This window comes from Aotus nancymaae, unplaced genomic scaffold, assembly GCF_030222135.1.
Source record: "Aotus nancymaae isolate 86718 unplaced genomic scaffold, 86718_ANA_hifiasm-v0.15.2.pri h1tg000018l, whole genome shotgun sequence".
Classification (NCBI taxonomy): domain Eukaryota; kingdom Metazoa; phylum Chordata; class Mammalia; order Primates; family Aotidae; genus Aotus; species Aotus nancymaae.
Genome location: NW_026988430.1, coordinates 9,504,713 through 9,529,265, shown reverse-complemented (window position 1 = coordinate 9,529,265; position 24,553 = coordinate 9,504,713). Strand labels below are relative to the sequence as shown.

At 41.6% G+C, this 24,553-nt stretch overlaps 2 protein-coding genes across 3 annotated transcripts in view; both read left to right on the top strand.

Annotated features, from left to right (window-relative positions):
• The window catches only part of ULK2 (unc-51 like autophagy activating kinase 2), a 109,482-nt gene that overhangs the window by 35,298 nt on the left and 49,631 nt on the right, over positions 1-24,553 (top strand). For both annotated transcript variants that reach the window (XM_064378260.1, XM_064378259.1), the window contains exons 11-13: positions 10,490-10,537; positions 11,177-11,265; positions 23,414-23,585. In XM_064378260.1, coding sequence (XP_064234330.1) covers positions 10,490-10,537; positions 11,177-11,265; positions 23,414-23,585 — 309 coding nt within the window. The remainder of the gene's footprint in view (positions 1-10,489; positions 10,538-11,176; positions 11,266-23,413; positions 23,586-24,553) is intronic.
• On the top strand, positions 15,532-16,614 carry LOC135275689 (prothymosin alpha-like). The gene has a single exon (XM_064378027.1). The coding sequence runs from the start codon at positions 16,274-16,276 to the stop codon at positions 16,583-16,585; it is 312 nt and encodes a 103-aa protein (XP_064234097.1). The 5' UTR covers positions 15,532-16,273; the 3' UTR covers positions 16,586-16,614.

The window sequence follows — 24,553 nt, the reverse complement described above, 5'->3', positions numbered from 1 at the left end:
AGGGAGGGCCGTGGTGGGAGGTGAGTGAACCATGGGGACGGATTTCCTCCATGCTGTTCTCATGATAGTGAGTTCTCACAAGATCTGATGATTTGAAAGTGTGGCACATCCTCTCCCTGCTCCTTCCTGCTCTAAAATGATAAGACGTGCTTTCTTCCCCTTTGCCTTCAGCCATGATTGTAAGTTTTTTGAAACTTCCCCAGCCATGCAGAAGTAAATTAAGCCTCTTTTCTTCATAAACTAGCCAGTCTTAGGTAGTTCTTTTTTTTTTTTTTTGAGATGGAGTCTTGCTCTGTCACCAGGCTGGAGTGCAGTGGCGCGATCTTGGCTCACTGCAACCTCCACCTCCTGGGTTTAAGCGATTCTCCTGCCTCAGGCTCCTGAGTAGCTATAATTACAGGCACGCACCACCATGCCTGGCTAATTTTTGTATTTTTAGTGGAGACAGGGTTTTACAACATTGGCCAGCTGGTCTCAAACGCCTGGCCTCAAGCAATCAGCCCACCTGGGCCTCCCAAAGTGCTGAAATTACAGGGTGAGCCACGGTGCTCGGCCTGAAATAGTTCTTTACAGCGAGTGAAAACGGAGTAATACAAGAGTCTATTGTTTAATTTCCACATATTTTGGATTTTCCAGTTATTTCCTCTGTTACTGATTTCTACTTAATTTTTTTGAGACAAAGTCTTAAAAAGACAGGCATGAGCCACCGTGCCCAGGCCATGATTTCTACTTTTATTGCATTGTGATTGGTAAAGATAATCAGCCACCATGCGTGCAGTCTTTTAAAATTTATGGGCCAGGCATGGTGGCTTATATCTGTAACCTTAGTGCTTTGAGAGGCTGAAGCAGTAGGATTGCTGAGCCCAGGAGTTTGAAATTACCCAGGGCAACATAGCGAGACCTTGTCTCTACAAAAAAATTTTTAAAATTATCTGGGTGTGGTGGTATGCACCTTTAGTTCAAGCTTCTTGGGAGTTTGAGGTAAGAGGGATTACTTCAGCCCAGGAGGATGCTGCAATGAGCTAATTGCACCACTGTACTCCAGCCTGGGAAACAGAGAGACGTTGTCTCTGATTTTAAAAAAATTATTAAGACTTGTTTTGTGGCCTAAGGTGTGGTCTGTTTTGGAGAATGTTCCATGTGCACTTGAGAGCAGTGTATGCTCTGCTGTCAGAGACTAGAATATTCTGTGTGTGTCTGTTAGGTCCAGTTAGTTTGTAGCACTGTTCAATGCCTCAGTTTCCTGATTGATGCTGTATCTGGTTGTCCTATCCATTACTGAAGGTAGGATATTGAGGTCTCCAACTATTATCATACAAATCTCTTTCTCACTTCCGTTATCAGTGTTTGCTTCACGTATTTTGGGGCTCTGGTGTTTATAATAATTGACCCTTTTATCATCATTTAATGCCTTTTTTTTTTTTTCTTGAGACAGGGTTTCATTTTTTCACCTAGGGTTGAGTGCAGTTGCTTGATCTTGGCTCACTGCAACCTCTGCCTCCTAGGCTCAAGCAATCCTCTTGCCTCTGCCCCCCAAGTAGCTGGGACTACAGGTGCAAGCCACCAAACCTGGCTAATACTTACATTTTTTGCAGAGACGGGGTTTCACCACGTTGCCCAGACTGGTCTTGAACTCTTGAGCTCAAACAATCCACCCGCTTCGGGCCTCCCAAAGTGCTAGGATTACAGGCTTGAGCCACCTGGCCTTATTTAATGTACTTTTTGATTTTTATAACAGTTTTCAGTTCAAATTCTATTTTGTCTGATAGCCAACCTTACTCTTCTCTTTTGCTTAGTATTTGCATAGAATATCTTTTTCCATCATTTTGCTTTCAGTATATTTGTGTCTTTAGCTCTAAAGTGAGTCTTTTTTTTTTGAGACAGAGTCTCACACTTTCACCCAGGCCGGAATGTAGTGGTGCAATCTCAGCTCACTGCAACCTCCACGTCCTGGGTTCAAGGCATCCTACCACCTCAGCCTCCTGAGTGGCTGGGACCACAGACGTGCAGCACCATGCCTGGCTAATTTTTTGTCGTTTTGGTAGAGACAGGGTTTCACTATGTTGCCCAGGCTGGTCTTGAATTCCTGAGCTTAAGAGATCTGCCTGGGATTATAAGCGTGAGCCACCTTGCATGGCCTATAGGGAATCTCCTCCAGACAATTTATAGTTGGATTATTTCCTTTTAATCTACTTTGCCAATCTCTGCCTAAGGAGATTTATTTACATTTAAAGTAATTACTGATGAGGGAAGATTTTCACCATTTCACTATTTTTATGTTTTATAGCTTTTTTGTTCCACATTTTCTCCATTACTGCTCTCTTTTGTGTTACTTGATTTTTTTTTTTTGTAGTGATGTGTTTTGATTCCTTCTCATTTCCTTTTGTGTATATTTTTCCTTGTGGTTACCTGGGGATTACATATAACATCTGAAGTTACTGAATTCATATTAACCTAACTCTAGTTGCATACAAAAACTCTACTTCTATATTGCTCTGTCCCCTCTTTATGTTATCGATATCACAAATTATATATTTATAATAATTTTAATGCATTTGTCTTTTAAAGTCTGTAGAAAGTGAAAAGTGAAGTTACAAATCAAAATTACAGTACTCTTGGATTTTAAATTGGCAGTGTATTTATCTTTTCTAGCTATCTTTATATCTTCATTTGGCTTTTCTTTACTGTCTAGATCTTTTCGTTTCAACCTGAAGTACTCTCTTTAGCGTTTCTTATAGGGAGGTCTAGTGGTAATGAATTCCCTCCACTTTTGTTTTTCTGGGAATATCTTAATTTCTTTCTGAGTTTTGAAGGACAGTTTTGTAGAATGTAGAATTCTCAGTTAACTTTTTTTTTCTTTCAGCACTTTAGGTAATATCTTGCTGCCTTCTGGCCTCCAAGATTTCTGATGAGAAATTGGCTGATTATCTTATTATGAATCCCTTGTACAAGTTGCTTCTATCTTGCTGCTTCAAAGATTCTCTCTTTGTCTTTTGAAAGTTTGATTCTGTATCTCTGTGTAGGTCTCATCAGTTTACCTTAGAGTTCTTGGAAGTTGCTTGCTTTTTTTTTTTAATGAGGCAGAGTCTTGCTCTGTCACCCAGGTTGAAATGCGGTGTTGACATCTCGGCTTGCTACGACCTCCCAGGTTCAAGTGATTCTCCTGCCTCCATCTCCCGGGTAGTTGGGACTATAAGTGTGTGCCACCATGCCTGGCAAATTTTTGTATTTTTGGTAGAGACGGGGTTTCACCATGTTGGCTAGGCTGGAAGTGATCAGCCCCCACTTGGGCATCCAGAGTGCTGAGATTACAGGCTTGAGCCACTTCGCCTAGCCTCCTTTAGTTCTTTGAGCATATTTAAGATAGTTATTTTAAAGTCTTTGTGTAGTACGTCTAACATCTGGACTTCTTTGGGGACACTTTTTGTCAGTTTCCTTCGATCCTTTAAGTGTACCACATTTTCCTAGTTCTTATTTTTTTCCCCAAGACAGAGTCTTGCTCTGTTGCCCAGGCTGAAGTGCAGTGGCACAATCTTGCCTCATTGCAACCTCCCACACCTCCCGGGTTCAAGTAATTCTCCTGTCTCTTAAATGAAAGTTGCCAGGAAATTTAAAATTAAAAAAAAAAAAATCCTCCTGTCTTAGCCTCCTAAGTAGCTGGGATTACAGGCATACGCCACCACGCCTGGCTAATTTTTTTTTTCTTTTTGTATTTTTAGTAGAGATGGAGTTTCATCATGTTGGCCAGAGTGGTCTCGAACCCCTGACCTCGTGATCTGCCTGCTTCGGACTCCCAAAGTGCTGGGATTACAGGTGTGAGCCATAGTGCCTGGCCACATTTTCCTATTTCTTTGTATGCTTTGTGATTTTTTTCTTTTTCTTGAAAGCTTGGCATTTTCCTGTTACAGTGTAGGAGTAGTGAAAAGCAGATTTTTATTTTGCTGTTGTTTATTTTTTAAATTATTGATATCATGGTAGTCTCTTTGCTTTGAAAGTTTCCAAACGTTTTGCAAAGACTGTTCTTGTTTTATATGATCACTGATGTCTCTGTTCTTTCAATTTGTTTGGCTACTGTTTTCACAGTATTTCCTTGAATGCCAGGAGCATTGCTTTTTCTTGATTATTTGCTTGGTTGCTCTAAACCTTTGATTGTTTTCCAGAGCATTAACAAAGTTGGTTTAGACAGTTTCTGTCTGTGTTCTGCAGAGGTTGCAGTGAGCTGAGATAGAGCCATTGCGCTCCAGCCTGGGTGACGAGAATGAAACTCCATCTCTTAAAAAAAAAAAGATCCAGTAGTGAATAGATAGTGCTCAAAATTCATTCACTGATTTAATGTGATTCCAGGCAGCTAACAACTTTTGCAGTTGCGGTTGATCCTTGAACAATATAGATTTGAACTGTGTGAGTCCACTTATACATGGATTTTTTTAACCAAATACACATTGAAAATAAAATATTTGTGGGATACAAAACTGCATATGTGGAGGGCTGACTTTTTGTATACATGGATTCCACAGAGCCGACTGAAGGACTTGAGTATATGTGGATTTGGGTATACGTGGGCAGTCCTGGAACCAGTCACCCCCACATATACCTAAGGACAACTGTATATAGAAAATGTGAAGACATTTTGTGCTGTCTTCCACATACTTGACATCCATATACACGTATGTACATACATAAAGTAATCCTCCTTTATCCATAGGGGTACATTCCAAGAACCCCAGTGGATGCCTGGAACTGCGTTTAGTACTGCACCTGATTGTCTCAGTACAGCATGTCTCTGTTCATATCTTCAACCTACAGATTTATTGCCTTTTCTGTCTTAGCAATTAACATGCATTGTGGCCATAACTTTTGCAGTTTGAGATGCACAACTAGCATGCATTTTTCCGCTTCACAGTTTCACAGAAGATTCATTCTTACCATAAATCTTAGCAGCTTCAGCATATGACTTTTTTCTTCAAGCTAGAACTTTTACCTTTTCATTTAAAAGATGCATTTTGCTTAGCTGGTTTACAGTGCGTGCCTGTAATCCCAGTTACTTGGGAGGCTGAGGCAGGAGGATTGCTTGAACACCTGGGAGGTGGAGGTTGCAGTGAGCTGAGGTTGCACCATCGCACTTCAGCCTAGGGGATAAGAGTGAAACTCCGTCTCCAAAAAAAAAAAGATACATTTTGTAGTTTCTCTTTGGCATAAATGAATTGCCGGCATCACTACTTTTGTGCTTTGGAATCATTATTAAGTAAAATGAACACAAGTACTGTGATACTGAGGTGATGGATCTGATAACTGAGACTGCTACTAAGCAACTAATGGGTGGGTAATGTATACAGCTTGAGTATACTTGATAAAAGGACGATTTATGTCCTAGGTGGGATGGATTAGGACAATGTGAGATTTCATCACACTGCTCAGGACAGTGTGCCATGTAAAACTTGAGTTGTTTATTTCTGGGATTTTCTTTTTTGGACCATATTTGACTGTGGATACTGAACCACAGAGAAAGGGGACAGCTGTACATGCATGCATATACATAGACATATACATATGATGATGATAGCCTAAGAAGAGGACCTGAGTTTAAATAATTAGATGAAAGGTTAAATATGTACATTCAGTGCAGATATTTTTGGCAAAGTATATAAAATTGATTCCTATGTTCACTAATTTTGTCTACCAAGAAGAAACAGTTGTAGTGGGAAGAGGGTAAGAATTTAAAGTTGTAAAGCAGAAAAAATTGCAGGTGTAAGTAGAAAAGGATTTGTCTGGAATATATTTTAAAATTTACTTGTTATTAAATAGTCAGAGTTAAGCAGTTACGGTGAGTTTCTCCTGATAGCGTATGTTGCTGTCATTAAGATAAGTAGCAGAACTTGGCTGGTCCCGGTGGCTCACGCCTGTAATCCAGGCACTTTGGGAGGCCAGCGTGGGTGGATTACCTGAGGTCAGGAGTTTGAGACCAGTCTGACCAACATGGTGAAACCCCGTCTCTACTAAAAATGCAAAACTTAGCTAGGTGTGGTGGTGCCTGCCTGTAATCCCAGCTATTTGGGAGGCTGAGGCAGGAGAATCTCCTGAACTCTGGAGGTGGAGGTTACAGTGAGCCGAGATTGCACCATTATAGTCCTACCTGGACAACAAGAGTGAAACTCCGTCTTGACAGAAAAAAAAAAAAAAAAAGTAGCAGAACTTAACACTTCTAAATAGCAGGGTGTAATGGTGCATGCCTGTAATCCCAGCTACTTTGGAGACTGAGGCACGAGAATCACTTGAACCCAGGAGGGGAGATTGCAGTGAGCCGAGATGGTACCATTGTACTCCAGCCTGGGTGACAAAGTGAGACTCTGTCTCAAAAACAAAAACAAAAATAAAAACTTAATGTTTCCAAGATATGTGCCAAAATCAGAATACAAATTTAGTTTTCCTTGGTCCACTGGGTCACACGTTTCTGTTTTTGTTTTATTTATTTATTTATTTATTTATTTTGAGATGGAGTCTCACTCGGTCGCCCAGGCTGGAGTGAGGTGGCATGATCTTGGCTAATTGCAACTTCTGTCTCCCGGGCTCAAGCAGTTCTCCTGCCCCAGCCTCCCTAGTAGCTGGGATTACAAGCATGTGCCACCACACCCAGCTAATTTTTGTATTTTTAGTAGAGACAGGGTTTCACCCTGTTGGCCAGGCTGGTCTCGAAGACCTCAAGTGATCCACCCACCCCGGCCTCCCAAATGCTGGGATTACAGGCATGAACCACCTCGCCCAGCCTTGGGTCACACACTTCTATATGTTCTTCAGCATGTTCTGCCATCTTAAGATGATTTATTAATATCAAGATTCATATTTAGTCTCCTGTCGTGTCTTCAAAATTGCTCTGATCTTTTCATTTTTTTTTTTAATTTTTAAAAAATAAATTTTTTTTTTTTTTTAAAGATGGGGTTTCACCATGATGGCCAGGCTGGTCTTGAACTCCTGACCTCAGGTCATCCACCCACCTCAGCCTCCCAAAGTGCTAGGATTACAGGTGTGAGCCACCGCGCCCAGCTCTTTTTTTTATTCTTTTGAGACAGGGTCTTGCTGTGTCGCCCAGGTTGGATTGCTGTGGCATGATTCGGCTCACTGCAACCTCCACCTCTCGGGTTCAACCGATTCTCCTTCCTCAGCCTCCCAAGTAGCTGTGATTACAGGTGCCCACCACCATGCCTGGCTAATTTTTGTATTTTTAGTAGAGACAGGGTTTTACCATGTTGGCCAAGCTGATCTCAAACTCCTGGCCTCAAGTGATTCTCCTGCCTTGGCCTCTCTATGCTGGGATTACAGGCGTGTTTTACTGCTCCTGGTCTCTTTTCAACAATTTTGTATCATGGTAAAATATACATTACATAAATTTTACTATCATAATCGTTTGTTTGTTTGTTTTGAGACGGAGTTTCACTCTTGTTGCCCAGGCTGGAGTGCAATGGCGTGATCTCGGCTTACTGCAACCTCTGCCTCCTAGGTTCAAGCGATTCTCCTGCCTTAGCCTCTTAAGTAGCTCGGATTATAGGTGTCTACCATCATGCCCGGCTAATTTTTTGTATTCGTAGTAGAGAGGGGGGTTCACCATGTTGGCCAGGCTGGTGTCAAACCCCTGACCTCAGGTGATCCACCCGCCTCGGGCCTTCTAAAGTGCTGGGATTACAGAGGTGAGCCACCGCGCCTGGCCTATTATAATCGTTTTTAAGTGTATAGTTCACTGATGTTACATACATTTCTGATGGTTCTACTTTTTCATATTCCCAGAATACTCCTCATTTATTTTAAATTCTTGTTTATAACTAGCTTAACCAGGCAGTAGTAGGAGGGAGGTGAAAAAGAAAAAAAGAAAAAAACTTAGCCATTTGAACAAGCTGCCTTCCTCAGGCTGTTTTACATAGAAAAATGGAGGGAAATAAGAAAGCGGACCTTTATGAGAACAGAAGATATTTCTTGAACTACTATGAGGTGGGAAGACCACTATTCTCAAGTGGTGATTGTATCAGTTTCTGTTAAGCATTTGCTCTTTTTGGATTCTATGGTTAGAAAGGTCCACACGTCTATACCAGTGCCAGCAAGCTGTGGCCAGGGCTCTTGGTGCTGTGGAGGTTGACTTTTGTAGCATGCATAGGAATGGAACATGCTAGGTAGTTGGCCAGATTCCGGATTGGCTTTGCAGAGAAAGTGCCCAGAGCCTGAAACTCTCCAGGCTTTTTCATTTCTTTGATCATTAGACCTGGGAGGGAAGAAAGGAGGAGAGATACCCCTGGTGGAAAACACCATGGTCTCAAAGATGGGGCTCAGAGAGGGTCAGCTCCATGTGGTGGCTCTTTATAGGCCCTGTGGCAGCTCCGCTCTCACTGAGGCTTGGGAGAGCAGCTTGTAGTCTTAGAGGCCTTGTTCTTAGATTTTTAGATTCTTACAGTAGGAATATTGATTTGGGGCCTTCTTTTATAACATGGGTGTTAGGCTAATAATTTCCCTCTGAGCATTTTAACATATCACAGTCTGTCTTCACTAATTTTTTTAAACCACTTCATGTATAGTAAAAGAATTTGGAACATTTAGTATTGTAGGGATTTTCCAGTTCTGTTTTTTGTTTTTCCTCTATCCCACCCCCGGTTCTGGTTTTGAAAGAACATTTATCCCTGAAATTGCTTGGCTCTTAGTTCCTTTTTGTGGGGTTGGTTCTTTGACTTTTTCTTACCATCCTTATGTAAAAGATTGTTCTTTTCAACCTAATTATCTTTTTGTTTTTTTGAGACAGAGTTTCGCTCTTGTTGCCCAGGCTAGAGTTTAATGGCATGATCTCAGTTCACCACAACCTCCGCCTCCCAGGTTCAGGCGATTCTCCTGCCTCAGCCTCCCGAGTAGCTGGTATTACAGGCATGCACCACCATGCCCAGCTACTTGTGATATTCAAATATTAATACACAGTAAATTTAAAAGTCTGAGCCCTAATGGTAAATGAGATTATGTTTGTGGGTTTTAATAAACATAGGAAATAGAGTAAAATAATGAACTTCCATGTACTTACCAACTTAACTTATCTTTGTCTAATTAGCAGGCTTATGTAGATTTTAACCTTGGTGGCTAGCTGAAGAAATTGAAATTAATAGCTTTTTGGGTTTTTTTGTTTGTTTTGAGATGGAGTTTCACTCTTGTCATCCAACTGGAGTGCAATGGTGTGATCTTGGCTCACTGGAACTCAGCTTCCCGAGTAGCTGAGATTACACTCAACTGCCACCACACCTGGCTGATTTTTATATTTTTAGTAGAGACAGGGTTTTACACGTTGGCCAGCCTGGTCTCCAACTACTGACCTCAAATGAGCCACCCACCTTGGCCTCCCAAAGTACTGGGATTACAGGTGTGAGCCACTACACCCAGCCAGTTTTTCTTGTTTTTTTTCTTTTTTCTTTTTTTTTCCTTGAGACAGACTCTAGCTCTGTCACCCAGGCTGGAATGCAGTGGTGCAATCTCTGCTCATTACTGCCTCTCAGGCTCAAGTGATTTTCCTGCCTCAGCTTACTGAGTAGCTGGGATTACAGGTACCCGCCACCACACCCAGCTAATTTTTGTATTTTTAGTAGAGACCAGGTTTCACTATGTTGGCCAGGCTGGTCCCAAATTCCTGACCTCAGGTGATCTGCCCTCCTCGGCCTCCCAAGTGCTGGGACTACAGGCGCGAGCCACCATGCCTGGCCAGTTTTTTTTTTTTTTTTTTTTTTAGGCGAAATCTTGCACTGTCATCAGGCTGCAATCTCAGCTCACTGCAACCTCTGCCTCCTGGGTTCAAGGGATTCTCCTGCCTTAGCTTCCTGAGTAGCTGGGACTATAGGTGCGTGCCATCACAGCTGGCTAATTTTTGTATTTTTAGTACAGTCTGGGTTTCACCATGTTGGCAAGGATGATCTCCATCTCTTGATCTTGTGATCTGCCCGTCTTGGCCTCCCAAAGTGCTGGGATTACAGGTGTGAGCCACCGTGTGTGCCCAGCTTTTTTTTTTTCAAATGTGAAAACAGAATCAGGAAAACTTCTAGGGGCGAAGGATAGTTTGTTGTATAAATCAGCTGTCTCAATTTCCTCTTAGGACAATTGACGGGTGTAGTTAACATGGTTGCTTAATATGGGCCTAGTGGTCACGGTTCTCCCGTGGGGCTGTCCACTAGAGGGTGGCATTCTTTAGAGAACATGTCTGTGTAAGTAGCATCAGAGTATGTTGTGTTGGTGATAGATGTTTTGAGAATTCATAATTACTTAATTTTTATTGATACATTTTATATGATTATTAAAATAATTATTTTATAGAGGATTTATAAAAATATGCTTTTACATTTAAAGGAAATGGAGGCTATATGAAGAATTTAAATGATTTCTGATCTTAGACATTATGTTGAATACATTGAGGAAAATAGCCTGGTTGATATTTTAGTCAATGTCTCTTTAAAGGTTGCATTCTCATTTCTCATTACAGAAGCATTTTTTAGTCATCCTTTTCTTGAGCAAGTTCCAATTAAGAAATGTGAGTACCCATTTTTTGTATTTTTATTTAAAGAATGAATGCAGGCTTTCGGAAAAATTAATGATTTTTTATTACAAAATTAATCTTCTACTATGCCTCTTAAAATTTCATTGAATTTACCTTTTTTTGTTTGTTTGTTTGAATCGAGTCTTGTTCTGTCACCCAGGCTGGAGTGCAGTGGTGCAACCTCTGCCTCCTGGTACAAGTGATTCTCCTGCCTCAGCCTTCCAAGTAGCTGGGATTACAGGTGGTCACCACCACGCTTGGCTAATTTTTGTATTTTTAGTAGAGATGAGGTTTTACCATGTTCGCCAGGCTGGTGTCAAACTCCTGACCTCAAATGATCCTCCCTCCTCAGCCTCCCGAAGTGTTGAGATTATAGGAGTGAGCCTCTGTGCCCAGCCTGATAAGATACCTAGGATTGTGTTTATAATAACAGTTCTATTTTTCCTTCTGAAACGAAGTTGGAATAGTTTTAGTAATTGCTGCATTTTTAGTTTCATCAGCTATGATAATAAGTAGGTGAATGCAAATTTTGGGGGAACACAAAGGTATGGTAGTTTTGGCAGGTTTTTCTATTATACAGGTCACGTGACTGCACTACAAAATGATGTAGTTCATTTGTGTTTCTTCCCCCAGCTTGCCCAGTTCCAGTGCCCGTGTATTCTGGTTCTGTCTCTGGAAGCTCCTGTGTCGGCTCTCCATCTTGTCGTTTTGCTTCTCCACCAGTAAGTTCTGGTTTTATTAAAAGTAATTTCAGAGTTAGTGCTATTACATCTGTTCTCAAATGGAACATGCACATATGCTGTGGATATTCTTTTTATACATAATGTTTACTAATGCAGCTGAGGTTTGGGAGAAAGAAGCATTATACTTGGGTCAAAGGGACCTGTATTCAGACCTCTGCCCATATGTTACTGTGTAAGCTGCAGCAAGAAATGCCACCTCTCTGGGCCATTTTCCTCTGAACAGTGAGTATAGTACTATCACCTTTTTATACCATATGGTGTTTCGGTGATGATACTTGTAAACAAAGAGTACCCATTACAGGTGGATAGGCAGTAGATATTTATTTTGTCTGAATGCAGTAGACATGAGCTTGGATTTTTTTGCATGTGGAATTTCTACTGATGGAGGAGTCACCTCTGAGCCAGATTTCTCTGACTTAGATTCTCTTAATGATTTCTGGCCCTCTAAGTTGGCTTCTACTCAAACCTCTTCCTTTCCCTGAATTTCCCAAGCCATTTTCTTCATGGCTGTGTTCCCTCCCATCTCAGTACTTCTTCCTAATCCCGAGGCCTTCTGATCACTGTAGTCTTCTTCCTACTCTACTCTCCCAGGGTTTTACCTAGCTCTCCTCTTAGGTTTTTGTTTGTTTGTTTTGAAATGGAGTCTTGCTCTGTTGCCCAGTCTGGAGTGCAGTGGCATAATCTCGGCAACCTCCGCCTCCTGGGTTCAAGCAATTCTCCAGCCTCAGCCTCCCAAGTAGTTGGGACTACAGGTGCATGCCACCACACCCAGCTAATTTTTTGTATCTTTAGTAGAGATGGGGTTTCACTATGGTGGCCAGGCTGGTCTCAAACTCCTGACCTCAAGTAATCTGCCTGCCTTGGCCTCCCAAAGTGTTGGGATTATAGGTGTGAGCCATGGCACCCAGCCCCAGACTTGAATTTCTTGAATTCCGCTGGCAGAAAGGTAGGGGAGCCATAAAAGTGAGGCAACTCAGAGGTTTATGTGGATGGGTCTTGGAGCCTCCACGTCCCTTACCTGTCATATTAACTAGGATACCTTTTTTTTAATATGTCAAGTGAGTGTAATTTACCTACCTCATAGGTTCTTCAGAGATAAGTGAGTGCAAGCACTTACTGCATGTAGTGTCTGGCACATAGTATATAATGCAGGAAGTGTCAACTGTTAGGTAAAGCACGTGCACATGTAGCCTGTTGCAAACAGACAAGTCTCAAAACTGGCAGCAAGCCTTTCTTATACAGCCCTGCAAATTCATACCAAATAGATAATGGAGATTATGGTTTTTTTTTTTTGAGATGGAGTTTCGCTTTTGTTACCCAGGCTGCAGTGCAATGGAGCGATCTCGGCTCACCTCAACCTCCGTCTCCTGGGTTCAGGCAGTTCTCCTGCCTCAGCCTCCTGAGTAGCTGGGATTACAGGCACGTGCCACCATGCCCAGCTAATTTTTTGTATTTTTAGTAGAGATGGGGTTTCACCATGTTGACCAGGATGGTCTCAATCTCTTGACCTCGTGATCCACCCGCCTCGGCCTCCCAAAGTGCTGGGATTACAGGTGTGAGCCACCGCGCCCGACTGGAGATTATGTTAATAAGTCTTATGTTATATTCTTGTGAACTAAAAAATTAAGAGCCAGGCACACTGTCACCAATCCTAGCCCTGCTGCTTGCCCGCTCAGTGACTTTGGGCCAGTCAGTTAGAGAGGTGGGCCACGGAGCCCTCATCTGGACCATAGACTTGATTAACCTTTGCTTGCAGGCTCCTGGTAGTACTATGTGGGAAGTGCCTAGCCATAGCAAATTCTCTGTAAATTGTGGCCTTTATTATAAACCATATATTTGACACAATGTGATATGAAAAGCAAGCTTGTGCTAGAGAAAAGAACAACAGAGAAGAATCTAATTTTGGGAGAGCAAACATAAAGGAGCCTGTGGGATGGTAGTGTGACAGAGGGATGAGAGGCCAGCAGGGAGGATGTTGAACTGGAAATTTTCTTTGACTGGAGAGAACATTTTGAGGTTTTTGTTGGTTGAAAGAGGAGAACAAAATAGGAGCCAGGCTAGGGCTGCCAAGGAGTAGGTGAATGTAGAACTAACTGGAGGAGTGAAGAGAGGCAGGACAGAGAGAAAGCCTTTTTAGATGTTAAAAACTCTGGTGGCCAAACCTATTTTTACTGAGGCAGGAGTATTGCTTGATCCTAGGAATTCAAGACCAGCCTTGGCAACATGGTAAGAACCTGCCTCTATTAAGAAAAAAAAATCCTAATTAAGTATCTTTTTTTTTTTTTTTTTTTTTTTTCAGACAGAGTTTCACTCTTGTCGCCCAGGCTGGAGTGCAATGGCACGATCTGGGCTCACTGCAACCTTCACCTCCTGGATTCAAGCAGTTCTCCTGCCTCAGCCTCGTGAGTGGCTGGGATTACAGGCGTGGGCCACTGTGCCCAGCCTAATTAAGTATCTTTATTTGCAGCAAATCAGAGTTCCCATTCTGAAATTATATGTACTCTTTAAAAAAAAATACAATATGGCTGGGTGTGGTGGCTCACGCCTATAATCCCAGCACTTTGGAAGTCCCAGGCAGGTGGATTCCTTGAGGTCAGGAATTTGAGACCAGCCTGGCCAACATGGCAAAACCCTGTGTCTCGGTGTTTTTTTCAAATACAAAAATTAGCTGAGCATGGCTGCGTGTGCCTATAATCCCAGATATTCAGGAGGCTGAGGTGGGAGTATCACTTGAACCCCAGAGGGAGAGGTTGTAGTGAGCTGAGATCGCGCCACTACACTCCAGGGTGGGTGACAGAGTGAGACTCCATCTCAAAATAAGTCACTGGCATAAACATATCCTTTTTATGTCTTATTCATTAGAGTTCTTTAAAAAGTAAGGTTGGGCCAGGCTCACTGGCTCACGCCTGTAATCCCACAGTTTGGGAGGCTGAGGTGGGTGGATTGCTTGAGGTCAGGAGTTTGAGACCAGCCTGGCCAACATGGCGAAAACCTGTCTCTACTAAAAATTAAAAAATTGGCCAGGTGTGGTGGCGTGTGCCTGTTATCCCAGCTACTTGGGAGGCTGAGGTAGGAGAATCACTTGAACCTGGGAGGTGGACGTTTCAGTGAGCTGAAATTGTACTACTGCAGAGTGAGACTTTGTCTCAAAAAAAAAAAAGGTAAGGTTGGCTGGGTGTGCTTGCTCACACCTGGAAGCACTTTGGAAGGCCAAGGTGGGAGGTTTGCTTGAGCCCAGAAGTTCGAGACCGGCTTGGGCAACATGGTGAAATCCCCTCTCTACAAAAAATAAGAAATTAGCTGGGTGCTTGAGCCCCTGAGTTCGAGACTGCAGTGACCTGTGATTGCTCCACTGTACTTCAGCCTGGGTACAGAGAGACCTTATCTCAAAAACAAACCAACCAACCAATCAATAAACACCATTTTAGGAAGGCTTTTAAAAAAATGGAAATGAAGTAGAAAGCAGGGGAAAAAAGGAAAGTAGGAACATTTGTATATAATTTTCAGTTAGTGGGATCAGAAAATGGGATGGTTTGATGGGACCTTATATTTAACATAAACTGCCAAAAATAAGATGATTTCATACCTGTGTCCCCTTCCTAGGACTGGTGTAGAATCATACAGAGGCTTGATATACACAGGCATGCAGTATAACATTGTCTTTTTTACATTCTCATGTAAATATTTAGCTGCTACTTTATTCCAGAAGAATTGTAGGCCCTCCCAAAAACAAAAAATTATGAACAATAAAAAAAACTCCAAATTGCTCTTTTAATTATTGATACTGACTAGAGATTAAATGCAATTTAGATGGTAAATCTTGAATATTTATTTATTTATAGACAGAGTTTTGTTCTTCTTGCCCAGGCTGGAGTGCAGTGTCACGATCTCGGCTCACTGCAACCTCTGTCTCCTGGATTCAAGCGATTCTCCTGCCTTAGCCTCCCAAGTAGCTGGGATTGTAGGCATGCACCACCACACCTGGCTAATTTTGCATTTTTAGTAGACACGGGGTTTCTGCAAGTTGGTCAGGCTGGTCTTGACCTCCTGACTTCAGGTGATCTGCCTGCCTCAGCCTCTCAAAGTGCTGGGATTACAGGCGTGAGCCACCTTGCCCTACCTATTTATTTAATTATTTTTGAACAGAGTCTTGCTCTGTCACTCAGGCTGGAGTGTAGTGGTGTGATCTCAGCTCACTGCAACCTCCATCTCCCGGGTTCAAGTGATTCTCCTGCCTCAGCCTCCCATGTAGCTGGAGTGAGCCACCACGCCTAGCTAATTTTTGTATTTTTAGTAGAGACAGGGTTTTGCCATGTTGACCAGGCTGGCCTCGAGCTCCTGACCTGATCTGCCTGCCTCAGCCTCCCAAAGTGCTAGGATTACAGGTGTAATTCTAGGCCACTGCACCTGGCCTATGTATTCATTTTATAACAGTTATTGAATACTTTGTGTGATGTTCTGGTTTATACTAATGAATGAGATGGCCAGTCCCTAACATTAAGCGGTTTTGATTTAATTGTATGGAGAAGAGGTAGGTAACTTAATCATTCCTAGGAGCATATGTATATGTGTCTTCGTTGCTTATGGGAATGTGAATGGGGAACATCAAAATTAGACTAAGGACTTAGGAAGGCTACTCAGAAGAGGGGATTGTTTGAGCTGAGTTTTGAAGAAAGTTTGCAAGATGAATTAGTGAAAGAATGATACTGTAAGTAGAAGAATTTCTGTACTTGAAGTCATAGAAGCATGAGCCACTGAAGGAATTCTGTAGCTCTCCGTGGCCATTTACATTGAAATTTGTTAAGATTAAGTGAATTGCCCCACTGGCTGCTCTGAAAAGTCATCTTTGCATTGTTGCTCCTCTGTCCGACTCCGCGCTCGCAGCAGCCACCTCAGCCACCACGGACTCCAGCAGCTTTATCGCCAGAGTCCCTGAACTCTCGCTTTCTTTTTAATCCCCTGCATTGGATCACTGGCTTGCTCTACCATGTCAGATGCAGCCGTAGACACCAGCTTCGAAATCACCATCCAAGGACTTAAGGAGAAGGAGGAAGTTATGGAAGAGGCGGCAAATGGAAGAGATGCCCCTGTTAATGGAAATGATAATGAGGAAAATGGGGAGCAGGAGGTTGACAATGAGGTAGATGAAAAAGAGGAAGGTGGGGAGGAAGAGGATGAAGAAGAAGGTGATAGTGAGGAAGAAGAGGAAGCTGAGTCTGCTACAGGCAAGCAGGCAGCTGAAGATGATGAGCTTGACGATGTCGATACCAAGAAGCAGAAGACCAATGAGGATGACTAGACAGCAAAAAAGGAAAAGTCAAACTGAAAAAAAAAAAAAAAAAAAAAAAAAGCCTATCGTGACCTATTCACCCTTTACTCCATCTCAGAATCTAAAAGTGGTTACCTTTGAGTAGAGAAGCCCACCCCCTATGGGCAGTGTCACCTGCAGATGACACATGCTCTTCACCACCCAGCCCAAACCATGAGAGTTTGTAACAAGGGAGGAAAAAAAAAACAAAACTTCCAAAGCCCTGCTTTTTTTTTTTTAAAGTACTTTAAAAAGGAAATTTGTTTGTATTTTTTATTTACATTTTATATTTTTGTACATATTGTTAGGGTCAGCCATTTTTTAATGATCTCAGATGACCGAACCAGCCTTTGGAGCATTCTCTGTCCTACTTCTGACTTGTGTGACCATGTTCATTATAATCTCAAAGGAGAAAAAAAGCCTTGTAAAATAAGCGAAAACGACAACAGAAAAGCAATCTTATTCCAAGCATTCCAGTAACTTTTTTTGTGTATATACTTAGCTCTACTATAAGTAGTTGGTTTGTATGAGATGGTTAATAAGGTCAAATATAAAAGGTTTCTTTTTTTTTCCTTTTTTGTCTATGAAGTCACCATTTGCTTTTTTTGGCCTGTTTGATGTATGTGTGAAACAATACTGTCCAGCAATAAACAGGAATTTTATTTTGCCAAAAAAAAAATTAAGTGAATTTTAAAATTCACTTTCTTATTCACACCAGCCATATTTCAAGTGCTTAGTAGCCTTAGCTAGGTGGTGGCTCCCATGGTGGATAGCTCGAATACAGGCCTTTTCTATCATTGCAGAAAGGAGAAGGCTGCACTCAGTTCAGTTTGGTGATGTAGAGAGCATTGGTGATGGGTGAAGGGAAAAGAAAGCTAGAGAGGTGGCAGAAACTCAACAGAATTTGGATGTCAAGCAAAGGAATTTCAGTTGCATCCTTAAAAGTTGTAGTGAGCCATTGGAATGATGTTAAAGTGAAGAGTGATATGATCCACTGTGTGTTTTAGCTAGATTCTCCCAAAAGCAGGGTGGAGGACTAGGTTAGAGTGAGAGAGGTCTCCACTAGAGGAGAGAGAACACCTTGAGACCCTTGCACCTTTTGTTATTATCATCATCATTATCGTCGCTGTCATCATTGCTGTTTTGAGAACGAAGCCTGAGATCCAAGATGGCTGATCACTAGCAGCTCGGGCTCATAGTTCCCAGTGAAAGCGCAGAGAACGAGAGGACGCCACACTTTCAGACGAATATTTGTTGCTCACGGACCAGGAGATTCCCAGCAGAGGAGCTCCACGTGTCGCCAGGGCGACTCTTGTGGCCGGCGCGGCGGTTTTGCTGGTGCCTTAGCACGCCAGTTTTTGGTGCAGAGTCCGGAGATTCCCGGGCAGAAAAGCACCATCAATCTTAACACTGCTGTTTTGACCGGCGCAGTGGTTTGCTCAGATTTCGGCGCTGGGAATCAACAAGTTGGACGTATGCTCAGAGACCTAGTTAGAAAGTCGGTAACTACAACGACTACAGACAGATAAATATATAATGAAGGGAAGAAATCAGCGTAAAAAGGCAGAGAATACTCAAAATCAGAATGCCTCTTCCTCTACAGGGGATCGCAATTCCTCATCAGTAATGGAACAAGGCTTAATAGATTACGAGTGTGTTCCAATAACAGAAGCAGGTTTCAAAACGTGGGTGATAAGAAACTTCTGTGAATTAAAAGAACTTGTTCTAACCCAATGCAAAGAAACTAAGAACCTTGAAAAAAGGTTTGACGAAATGTTAATGAGAATGGACAATTTAGAGAGGAATATAAGTGAATTGATGGAGCTGAAAAACACAACACGAGAACTTTGCGAAGCATGCACAAGTTTAAACAGTCGAATTGATCAAGTAGAAGAAAGGATATCAGAAGTCGAGAACCAGCTCAGTGAAATGAAACGAGAAGACAAGATTGGAGAAAAAAGGATGAAAAGGAATGAGCAAAGTCTCCAGGAAATATGGGACTATGTGAAAAGACCTAATTTACGTTTGATAGGTGTACCTGAATGTGATGAAGAGAATGAATCCAAGTTGGAAAATACTCTTCAGGATATCATTCAGGAAAACTTTCCCAACCTGGCAAGGCAGGGTAATATTCAATTCCAGGTAATACAGAGAACACCACAAAGATATTCTTCAAGAAGACCAACCCCAAGGCGCATAATTGCCAGATTTATTAGGGTTGAAATGAAGGAGAAAATACTAAGGGCAGCCAGAGAGAAAGGTCAGGTTACCCATAAAGGGAAACCTATCAGACTTACAGCAGATCTCTCAGCAGAAACCCTACAAGCCAGAAAAGAGTGGGGACCAATATTTAACATCCTTAAAGAAAAGAACTTTCAACCCAGAATTTCATATCCAGCCAAACTAAGCTTTATAATCGAAGGAAAAATTAAATCCTTTGCGAACAAATAAGTACTTAGAGAGTTCACCACCACCAGGCCTGCTTTACAAGAGCTTCTGAAAGAAGCACTATACATATAAAGGAACAACCAATATCAGCCTTTCCAAAAATATATCAAAAAGAAAAGAACATTAACACAACGAAAAATTTACACTGACTAATGGGCAAAACAGCCAGCTAGCATCAAATGCCAGTATTAAAGTTATATATATTCTAATCGGATAAAAAGCCAAAACCCATAGGTATGCTGCATCCAGACCCATCTCACATGCAACGATACACAAAGACTCAAAACAAAGAGAAGGAGGAAGATTTATTAACCAATCAGAGAGTAAAAATAAACAAATAAATAAAAAGCAGGAGATGCAATTCTCGCCTCTGATAAAGTAGACTTTAAAGCAACAAAGAGCAAAAGAGGCAAAGAAGGATATTACATAATGGCAAAAGGATCAATGTAACAAGAAGAGCTAACGATTTTATAGATCAACGAGATAGAAAATTAACAAGGACATCCAGGACTTGAACTCAGACCCGGAACAAGTAAACTTAATAAACATTTATAGAACTCTCCACTTCAAATACATAAAACATACATTACCACCTCATACCTATTCCATAAGTGACTACATAATTGGAAGTAAATCACTCCTCAGTAATCGCATAGCATTTCATAGGTTTAAATGAAATATTGGTTGGCTGCTCGTTTGTTATTTTCTTCCCTTATTCCTTCCTGTTTACATCAAGTATAATTATTGGTATAAAAGAGGTTTTCAATACCCGTTACTAAACTGCATTCTAGCCTGGGCAAGAAAGCAATACTCCTATTCTCTCTCTCTCTTTCTTTTTCTTTTTCCTTCTCTTCTTTATTCTTTTTCTTTCTTTCTTTCAAAAAAAAAAAAAAAAGAGAACGAAGCCTGAACTAGGTGGCAGTAGGAAAGGAGAAGAGGAGAGCCAGGTAAGAGAAGGGCAAAGAGCACACAGATCTTGAAGATTGCCTGAACTTGGGACCTGAGGAAGAGAGAGACCTTGCTGGTGACCATGGCTGCCTGGCAGGGTCACTCTGAGGGAACCTGGGGAGCAGTGCTTTGGAGTATAAAGATGATGAGTTAATGTACAGACGTGGATTTGTTGTATAGGCAAGTGAACTCGTCAGAATCTTGGCTGGAGATCAAAATGTGGGAACTGTTGGGCACGGTGGCTCACGCCTTTAATCCCAGCACTTTGGGAGGCCGAGGCAGGAAGATCACAAGGTCAGGAGTTTGAGACCAGCCTGGCCAATATGGTGAAACCCTGTCTCTACTAAAAATACAAAAACTAGCCAGGTGTGGTGGCATATGCCTGTAGTCCCAGCTACTCGGGAGTCTGAGGCTAGAGAATCGCTTGAACCCAGGAGGTAGAGGTTGCAGTGAGCCAAGATTGCACCACTGCACTCCAGCCTGGGCAATAGAGGGAGACTCCATCTCAAAAAAAGAAGTGGGAACCATCATTCTGTGAGTGGTAAAGGTAGGAGGGACGGTGAGCATGGTCACTAGGGTAAATACAAGTAAAGTGTTAAGGGCCCAGAGTGGCTTCTGTGGAACTCCATGCTCATCTCCTCCTCCTTTTTAAGGGGCAAATGAGAAGTATGTACTCACAAAAGAGACTCAGAAGGTGTCCCCAAGAAGTAGGAGGAAAGACGAGATAATAGGATCACTGAATGAAGGGGAAGAGTGTTTAGAAGAATGGTCTACAGTGCAGATGGAGCAGAATTCAAGTGCCTTAAGGAATAGGGGAAATACCTGCTGGACTTGGCAATAGAAATTATTGGTAAACTTAGTAAAGACAACTTTATTCAAGGGTTAAAGACAGAGTGGGTTATGATGAATTAAGGGATATATAGGATGTGATAAATTTGAGTCAGTGAAGATGATAATTTCAAGAAACATTAAGAAATGAAGAAGAGGCCAGGCACAGTGGCTCGTGCCTGTAATCCCAGCACTTTGGGAGGCCGAGGTGGGTGGATCATGAGGTCAGGAGTTCAAGACCAGCCTGGCCAAGATGGTGAAACCCCATCTCTACTAAAGCTACAAAAATTAGCCAGGCCCCGTGGCAGGTGCCTGGAATCCCAGCTACTCAGGAGGATGAGACAGGAGAATCTCAATCTGGGTGGTAGAGGTTGCAGTGAGCCGAGATTGTGCCACTGCACTCCAGCCTGGGTGACAGAGTGATATCCTGTCTCAAAAAAAAAAAAAAAAGAAAAAAGAAATGAAGAGATGGTAGTTTGAGAGGGTTGTAGGGATTTGAGATGTGAGAAAGTTAAACATGGTTATCTACAGAGGGGAAAAATGCCTTAATAAAGGGAGAGGGTGAAAATGTCCGGAGCTGAGGGGAGTTTTCCTAGGTCATTGGGGACTTTACTAAAGGAGCTTGGGATGCAGAGCAACAGGTAGAGAGAGGAGCGCCCATGGAAGGGAAGCATCTCGTCTTTTAGGAGACAGAATGACCAGGGTGGTTGTAGATAGCAGGAGAAAAAACTGAGAAACTGGGAAAGTTCCTGCCTAAACCACTGAAAAGAAATTGTGGAGGTAGATACTTAGAATCACATCTCAGCTTGACTCCTTTTTTTTTTTTTTTTTTTTTTTGAGACAGTCTCGCTCTGTCACCGGGCTGGAGTGCAGTGGCATGATCTTGGCTCGCTGTGACCTCCGCTTCCTGGGTTCAAGTGATCTTCTGCCTCAACCTCTTGAGTAGCTGGGACTACGGGTGTGCGCCACCACACCCAGCTGATTTTTGTATTTTTAGTAGAGACGGGGTTTTACCATGTTGGCCAGGATGGTCTCAATCTCTTGACCTCATGATCCACCCACCTCCGCCTCCCAAAGTGCTAGGATTACAGGCATGAGCCACCTCACCCAGCCCAGCTTTACTACTTTTTAATTGTGTGATCTAGGGCAAATTACCTGTCTGAACTTTATTTATATGTGAAATGGAGTTCAGAATAGGGCTAAAGTTAGGTAACATGGAAAGCTCTTAACAGTGCCTAGCCCATGGTTGAGGCTCAGTAGTCCTAGTTCTTCCATCTTCCCTTCCCTTCGTTACCTTGAGATATAAAGTCTTTTCAAAAAATGTGTCAAGTGCATGTCACACACACGAAAATAAGTGATAGAAATGACCTATATCATGGCGCCGTGACATTCAAAGAAGCAGCAGAAGTGAACCAGGTAGTTAAAGCTTGGGTTTGAAGAGCATAATATAGTATTTTTCCTTTCCTTAAATAGAGGCAAAGATGAAACAGGTTAATAGGGGCTTAACACAACAAGCTATGAAGTTCATTGTTGTAGAAAACCATTGTATAATCAAAATATTCAATGAGTTGTCAACTAGGGTCCTTGAACTAGATAAACGACAAAAGATATGTAGCTAGGCCGGGCGCTGTGGCTCACGCCTGTAATCCCAGCACTTTGGGAGGCCGAGGCGGGTGGGTGGATCACGAGGTCAAGAGATCGAGACCATCCTGGTCAACGTGGTGAAACCCCGTCTCTACTAAAAATACAAAAAATTAGCTGGGCATGGTGGCGCGTGCTTGTAATCCCAGCTACTCAGGAGGCTGAGGCAGGAGAATTGCCTGAACCCAGGAGGCGGAGGTTGCAGTGTGCCGAGATCGCGCCACTGCACTCCAGCCTGGGTAACAAGGGCGAAACTCCGTCTCCAAAAAAAAAAAAAAGATATGTAGCTAGTTATATCTAAGTATTTGTTTAAATATATTTACATGCTTTTCTTCCCTTCCTGTCCTATCTCCTACTAACAAACCAACTACTCCCCTTTTAAACAAAAACAAAAGGAACACATGCATACCTGTAAGGTTTTCCAAGTCTATAAATACATTTCTGGTCTTAAGTGTGGGCAACATTACTGATTTGTCTACTTTTTTACATAATGTGGTCTCTTGCTTTCCTGCTTGTAATTTTTCTTCATAATAGATTTAAAACTTTGGTGTGTATAAGATGTCATTAATTTAAAGTCTCTGAACATTTTGTGTTTAGTCATTAAGTGGACAGTTATTAAGTATCTGCTTTGTTAGGCCATGAGCTAGAACTGGTGATGTTGTGATAATAAAAACTCAGTTTTCTCAAAAACTTCCAGAGAGGGAGGCAAGTACATGTGATAAGTGGTATAATATATTTTTAAATATCATTTTTGGAAAACATTTTAGAAGTCTTTATGCAAACACTTTTAAAAGAAAGGTTTTCTAAAGGAAAGCTTTTCCAGATTTTTTGAACCTTAGATGGAATTGGACTTTATGCCCACTTTTGTGGGGAAAAAATTTTCCTTAGTCTAGTCGCTATTCTGACTTACATTTGATTATTAGGCCAGTTTTAATTTTATGTTGTTAATTTTAGTCCCTTCCAGATATGCAGCATATTCAGGAAGAAAACTTATCTTCCCCACCATTGGGTCCTCCCAACTATCTACAAGTTTCCAAAGATTCTGCCAGTACTAGTAGCAAGAACTCTTCTTGTGACACGGATGACTTTGTTTTGGTGCCACACAACATCTCGTCAGACCACTCATGTGAGAATCTTTTCTACTTGTACACATTATATTTCTTAATCTACTAAACTAGCATCTTTTTAAAACGTGTATATTACACTTTCTTATGTAGGGCACCTTTTCAAATGAGCATTTTATTTAGTTGTTTGAATTCTCAGAGTTATATTCCTACCTTTCTAAAATTTGCTCAGTCATCTCTATTAAACAATAATTTTGGATTCTGAAGGTACATGAAAACTTTAAAGGAAATCATACCAAATTCTGTTTGTATTCAAATAGAAAGAAATAGAGAAACCAGCCGAACGAGTGAAACAAAGGAAATAAATTAAAGGAACAACTCATCTGGGTAAAAACCTGAGTCAGAAGAGTGTTAAACAATCTGAACATCCTTCAGAAAATACTTTTCTAAGTTAAGGAATGAGCTTCATAAATATATGGGAAGAATTTTCATAAAGGAACTAGAATTCAAGTGACTAAATAGAGCCAGTGTACTTTGGAATAGTGAAGGGTACCAGAAAACCTACAAAAAGGAGAGATTAGGTAAAACTGTTAAACAGAAAGAACCATGGTTTGGTCATAAAGGAATAGTATCAGAAAAACTAGAGATTTGATTACCTTAATAATTGAATAATAACAAGTGCTGACTATGTGCAGAAGTTTGTATCAGGTCTTTTTAGTGTTTCGTCTAGTACTTATTTAGTAGATGCTCATTCTAGGTACTGTGCTAGTTGTGCTAGTTGTTGTGAAGACCGTAATGCCTAGGCCGAATGTCATTAAGTATTAGCTGACTGGGGAAGGGAAAACATGCACTGCAGCAGCAGTGCTGTGGCAGTTTATAACCAGCACTGTGAGAACTGAGAGTTACCTATAAAAGTCATCTAGTACAGTGGTTTTATTTTTTTACAAAAAGTAATTAAACCTTTTAAAATCATGAAACATTTCAAACAAAATAATATAGCAGATACTCAAGGCACCCACTAGGCTGTGTT